General features: G+C 34.4%; 2 protein-coding genes across 2 annotated transcripts in view; one reads left to right on the forward strand and one right to left on the reverse strand.

The window, feature by feature from the left end:
- Positions 1 to 5,464, reverse strand: part of LOC106869824 (geranylgeranyl transferase type-1 subunit beta) — a 16,989-nt gene extending 11,525 nt beyond the window's left edge. The window contains exons 1-2 of the mRNA XM_014915713.2: positions 5,196 to 5,464; positions 1,386 to 1,507 (exon numbers count right to left, since the gene is read on the reverse strand). Of these exons, the coding sequence (XP_014771199.1) occupies positions 1,386 to 1,507; positions 5,196 to 5,341 (268 nt within the window). The 5' untranslated portion in view covers positions 5,342 to 5,464. The remainder of the gene's footprint in view (positions 1 to 1,385; positions 1,508 to 5,195) is intronic.
- Positions 5,465 to 5,516: 52 nt separating this feature from the next.
- The window catches only part of LOC106869799 (zinc finger protein 845), a 20,668-nt gene continuing 20,364 nt past the window's right edge, over positions 5,517 to 5,820 (forward strand). The window contains exon 1 of the mRNA XM_052968948.1: positions 5,517 to 5,535. The gene's annotated coding sequence lies outside the window, so the exon portion shown is untranslated. The remainder of the gene's footprint in view (positions 5,536 to 5,820) is intronic.

The following is a 5,820-nucleotide window of genomic DNA, read 5'->3' on the forward strand; positions in this document are numbered from 1 at the left end:
TAAAATGCTATGAAATGTATTAGTCTAGATTCAAGAATCAATTCAAGGGAAATAATTTAAACATTTTAAATTCATCTCCCTTCAGTCATAATTCAGTTAATAGCACTTGTACAAGTTATTCATCACCATCATCATTTTGCATCGTTTTTTCCCCGCTTCCAATACTTTTAACATACGCCTACTGTTGCGGTTCCTTCTTCATTTAGTATACACAATAAGAGAGAAAAAAAAATTTTCAATCTTTTGGCTAGTTTTCAACGTCAGGATGCTAACTATGGCATGGGCTGGAAGAAAATATTGTACAAACCAACACAAGGGAGTGTGTGTGTGACAGGACTGTAGAGTCTTCTGTGGAGAGGGAAGAAATAGCATGGATGTGAAATTAGCAAGCACAGAGTAGCATCAGCAATTGTGTGTGTGTGTGTGTGTAAGAGAGTGATAGAGAGGAGGGGGAAGAGGAATTCACACTAATACTATGTTGGCACTTTATTTGCCAGCCTGGAAAAGATTAAAGCAAAGTTGACCTTGTTGGTATTTGAACTCAGAGTACAAAAAGAGAGAACAAATGACTATTTGTTGCTATGACAATCAATTCAATCAATACAAGAATTATTCTTTTGTATTGGAAACTAATTGGTGTTAAAGATATTTTACTGACGTAATACTCTTATAAAGTCTATCGCTCTATGAACTTGCCTGTAACATATCTATTTTCTACCAGTCTAACCAGTGGCTATGTTTCTTTCTCCTACCTAGCAAGATGGAAATGAACACTGATGTTTCATGTGGTAGGCTTGATAATTTTTAAGTGATTGCTTTTAAACATGAAACCAATGGTAGCTTTAACCCATAAAAGTGTGTATACATGTGTATGTGTGTACTGGGTCACAGCCATGAGGGTTTGGTTGAACAAATTAACCCCAGTACTTGTTCTATTGGTCTCTTTTGACGAACTTCTAAGTAACAGGATGCCAAGCAGTGGGGTACAAACACACAACCTTAGGTCCATGGGAAAATTCATTTAAATGAAAGGGGTTTTAGATAGTGAAAATATTCAGAACCACTAATTCAACATGGTCCGTTGACCTGCTACAAATAACATCCAAACTTCATATCCTGCCAACTTCAAAAAATAATGACACCTTAGACAATGTAATCTTTGAAATATCATGCCTGATAAAGTATATATAAAAAAAAAGAAAAAAAAAAGCTCCCCTTCCTTCACCTGCAAAAATAAACCCAACTGGAATATTTCTGATAATTGGTCTGCTGGATCAAAACTCACTTGGGGGTTAAACAACATCAGTTTGATGTAGTGATTGCAAGGACAATAGATAGAAAGCTATTGTTTGGAGTCAGTCTTAATTATAAATATCAATGCTTACCGTCTTCATTAGGAACAACTTGATGTGAATAAATCCAGTTAATAATCTGTTGTTTATGTTCAACTGATGATAGTGAATTCAAAAGATCTAACCCGGACAAAGTGAAAAATGCCATGGTGATTCTATAAAAGGTAACAGACAACAAGTGATATATAAAAAACAAAAACAAATGCCTAGGACAGTTTTGATAAAGATAGTTAAATATTAATTAGTCTTAAAGTTTGGTACAAGGTCAGTAATTTTGTGGGAGGGGCTAAGTTGTTTACATTATCCCAGCACTCAACTGATAGTTATTTTATTGACCTCTGAAAAGGATGAAAGACAAAATCAACCCTGGTGGGATTTGAACCCAGGACATAAGGATGGATGAAATGCCACTAAGCATTTCACCCGGCATGCTAATGATTCTGCTAGATCGTCGCTTTATGATGGTTAGATATTTAAAAAGTGTTAAGAGAACGAAAACAAGACACATCTCTTTGAGTTTTTTGCACTTTCAAAAATTTCTTCATTTATATCATACATTTACTGAACTGATCAAAGCGTAGTGAGTAAATTTAGCAGATAGAAACTGAAAGAAGCCTGTCATTGGTAAATATTACTAATGTTATTGAACAGCTGCTGAGTGGATTTGACCGCCATGTTAAGTGTTAACTACAGTATTTGTAATTTGTGTGAGGATATGTCACTTCAAAGTGAGATTAATGAATCTGAAAGGGGACTGTCACTTCAAAGTGAGATTAATGAATCTGAAAGGGGACTGTCACTTCAAAGTGAGATTAATGAATCTGAAAGGGGACTGTCACTTCAAAGTGACAATAGTGATTTTGAAGTATGGATAACATAAAAAGACTTATTTAATAGAAAATATATCATAACATCATATGTAATGTCAATAATGTAAACTAACATGATTAATTATAAGTTTTTTATCAATCAAGCTAAAAAGCTCATTATATAGTTGTTAAACTTTCAAATTTTTTAAGATTATCTACACCAATGGCACTCAATGACAATTCTTCGAAGAATATAAACTTGGAGAGTAATACCTATTCAGTTGTTTGTGATTTCTGCAACAATGTCTGGCTGAGTAAGTTCCACTTTTATCACCCATTATATGTATGGGTAACATGAAATTTGCAATACATATTTTATAAAAGCAGATATTTCAAACAACAATTGTAAATATTTTGAATAGAAGCTTCTTGGTGAACAGGTGCATTATCAAATATTGCAAATATATTCCTGATTTTGGAAATGTTCAGCTAAGTGAAAAAACGTTTTCCTACTATGCTTTGGATGTAATTAAGAAATTTTGTAAAGACCAGTCTCTCTGTGCTTGACACAGAAGTACAATACTGAAATTGTTGCCTGCTTGTTTGCAAACAATTCTGTGAGATGACCCCTAAAGGACTAGCCATAAGCAAAGGTTAAAGCTATATTCACTCACAAAAGTTATTGGCTTTCCAGAGGAAATAACAACTGTCAAATACTAATCAGTAAATTCAGATCTAACAGCAATCCCGTCAGATTGATTTCTATCCTCAGGCTGTAGAGCAAGCATTTTTTATGTTATCTGCATTCCGTTTAGGCATTTTGAAATGTGACTAACACTGACAGCTAGTATTTGTGGTAAATTCAGTTTTATATCCTTCTTTATCTTTCACAAGGTGGTTGATGGATTGCTGTTTATTACCTTGTACAAAAAGACTTGCATTTCAACATCAACTTTTGCATAACATCTACGTTCTCACTTTCTTGTCTTTATATAGTCTGAAATTATTCTGTTTGCAGTCTTCAAATGGATTGAGTAAGATCTTTGTGATCCAATTCATGAACAATCTACACGATGATTGTAAGTGATATTGGAGACTTGTATCTTCTTTGCTCCATGTTCATTTGATGCTGCTAATAAGGTATTATGCTAAAAATATTAACACCTCACTAAAATATAATCTGAATATAACAGTTTTTGTGTTTTTTAAATGACTAGAAGGGCATCCAGCTTTAGAAACTCTGCCAAATCAGATTGGAGCCTGGAGTAGCCATCTGGTTCACCAGTCCTCAGTCAAATTGTCCAACTCATGCTAGCATGAAAAGCAGACGTTAAACGATGATGATGATAAAAGAGTTTGTTCCACAATGCAACACTTACAAAGAACAAAAACAAATGAACATTGTTTAGAAAATAAGCTTAATAACCCTTAAATAACCAGGTACCTCCCTGTGAGTTAAATAAATCTGTTTGCAGCAGAAATAATTACACTACGACTGTTATTGAAAAGAGAGAGAGAGAGAGCAAGAGGGCTTTCTTAGTTTGTAATAACTAGTGGTAAAAATGTTCAGTTACATGTTGTCTATGTGAAGATACATTATGTATTCTTGTCTAATTAAATGACTAAGTTTAAGACTTAAGTGACACATGATCACTTAGAAATAGCTATTCTCACATTGAAGTGGTATATCTCACTATGGAGCAACAGGTTCTCACTATGAAGTGATATGTTCTCACTTTGAGATCGCTATTCTCACATTGAAATGATACGTCTGCACTTAGACTTACAAACATTGTAGTACTTCTGTGATCTTAGACTTACAAACACTGTAGTACTTCTGTGATCCTATGGCTGTTCCATGTTTTTTAAAAGCTTCTCTATTTTCCTTCCTCAAACTACACATGCAAACACAAACATGCATATATACTTAAATACATAAATAAATACAATTACACAAACAAACAAACAAGTCACTGAGAAGGGATTAGTCGGTCCAAGATCATAGTAGAAGACACTTAAACTATGCAGCAGGACCGAACCAGAAACTCCGTGATTGTGAAACGCACCGATTAACTAAACAGCCGTGCTTGTAGAGACATAATAAACGCACTCAAACATTTGTAAATATATGATGACTGCATATATGGGTCTGCAGAAGGCCGTCAGTGACTGTTAAAAGAATCAGGCCCTCGACAGTGGCACTTTAAGCCTGTTAGGTTCTTACATGCCTTTTGGCAGACTTTACAAAGCTACGTATGAGGTCATCAGTATATAAAGTACATTCCCGTGTATAGCACGCTGTCTTTTTAATCCACCACTAGATTTGCAAACCTTCCCGGATATATGTTACACAATATCGCAGTCAATTTTTTTGTCTGATCCGATGACTTCCTTGGTGACTGGTGAGCCTTGTCTTAGAAAAGCATACAAGCGCATAAAACGTAAACCATATACGTATATAAACACGCACATCATGTATGCATGTTTCGTAGGTATACACATTATACACACATATAAACATCCCTCACACGCACACAAACATACACACACGTGATGTGAATAAATCTCTTATTTTAATGTGAGTTTTCATCAAATTCTGTATTCCCGTTCAACAACTAGCCAGAAGATATATGAAATTCTTCTCGTGTGCGTGTAACTTGTGTCCGTTTCACATAGATAACAAAACTTATTACCCCTTTAAAAAAGTTGGTTTATATACAAGTATATGCTTTTATCATTAACCATCGATAAGAGTGTATAATATAAATATCTGTTATGTTCGGGTAGTTATAGTCGATTGTTGGGTACATATAAGTTGTCCACCCTTTTACTATCAAGCCATCGTTGATGGACAGAAGGCAAATTCTATCTGGGCTAGATGTAAATTCAAAACAATGACATATCGAAGTATGTTATTATAAAGGGTTTCGGTGATTTAAACAGTCCAAAACATCACAGCCCCTTTTATTATTATTAACATAACATTTATAACAAACATAAACTGAATTCACAGTGTAAAATCATGTTATATTACCGGCTTGTATCAGCTGATGTATACACGGTGGGCAAAATATCCAGGTTCCGTAGGAAAAATTTAATGTGTTTGAGTCTAAAGAATGTTTCATCCGCTTCGTTTGTCTCATTGTCAGAGGCTGGCAGTGTTGGAGAGTCAGTAGCCATCACGTTGTTGATCAGACTAGAATTACTTTCCTTTCAATAGAGAGTTCCACGCTAATCAGCGAAATGTTCTTCCATATTTAAAGATTTACACAATAAAGAAAGATAATTGATCAATCGATCCATAATATATTAATGTCTTTTTTTTGTTGTTTAAATGCCGGGATTGATGGAATCAGAACTAATTAAGTATCGAGGTTGGTTTAATCTAATATATAATGATCTTTATCACCTGAAAGGCACAAAAAAAAAAAACATTTTGTCGTTATTATTAAGAATCTTGTCTTATACTTCCATTCACATCAGGATGAATTATAAAAACTGTTTGACTGACACTTTATGCTGTCCGCCTCGGATCTTTTTGGTTTGACGGGCAACACTTGTTTTCTTAACGAAACACTTTCAAACTTGGGACACTGGTAGAATGTGTCATATAAAACAACTTTTTCTCTTAGCCTTCTTATTCAAAAAATTGTACATCG

Source organism: Octopus bimaculoides, chromosome 6 (assembly GCF_001194135.2).
Source record: "Octopus bimaculoides isolate UCB-OBI-ISO-001 chromosome 6, ASM119413v2, whole genome shotgun sequence".
In the NCBI taxonomy this organism is placed as follows: domain Eukaryota; kingdom Metazoa; phylum Mollusca; class Cephalopoda; order Octopoda; family Octopodidae; genus Octopus; species Octopus bimaculoides.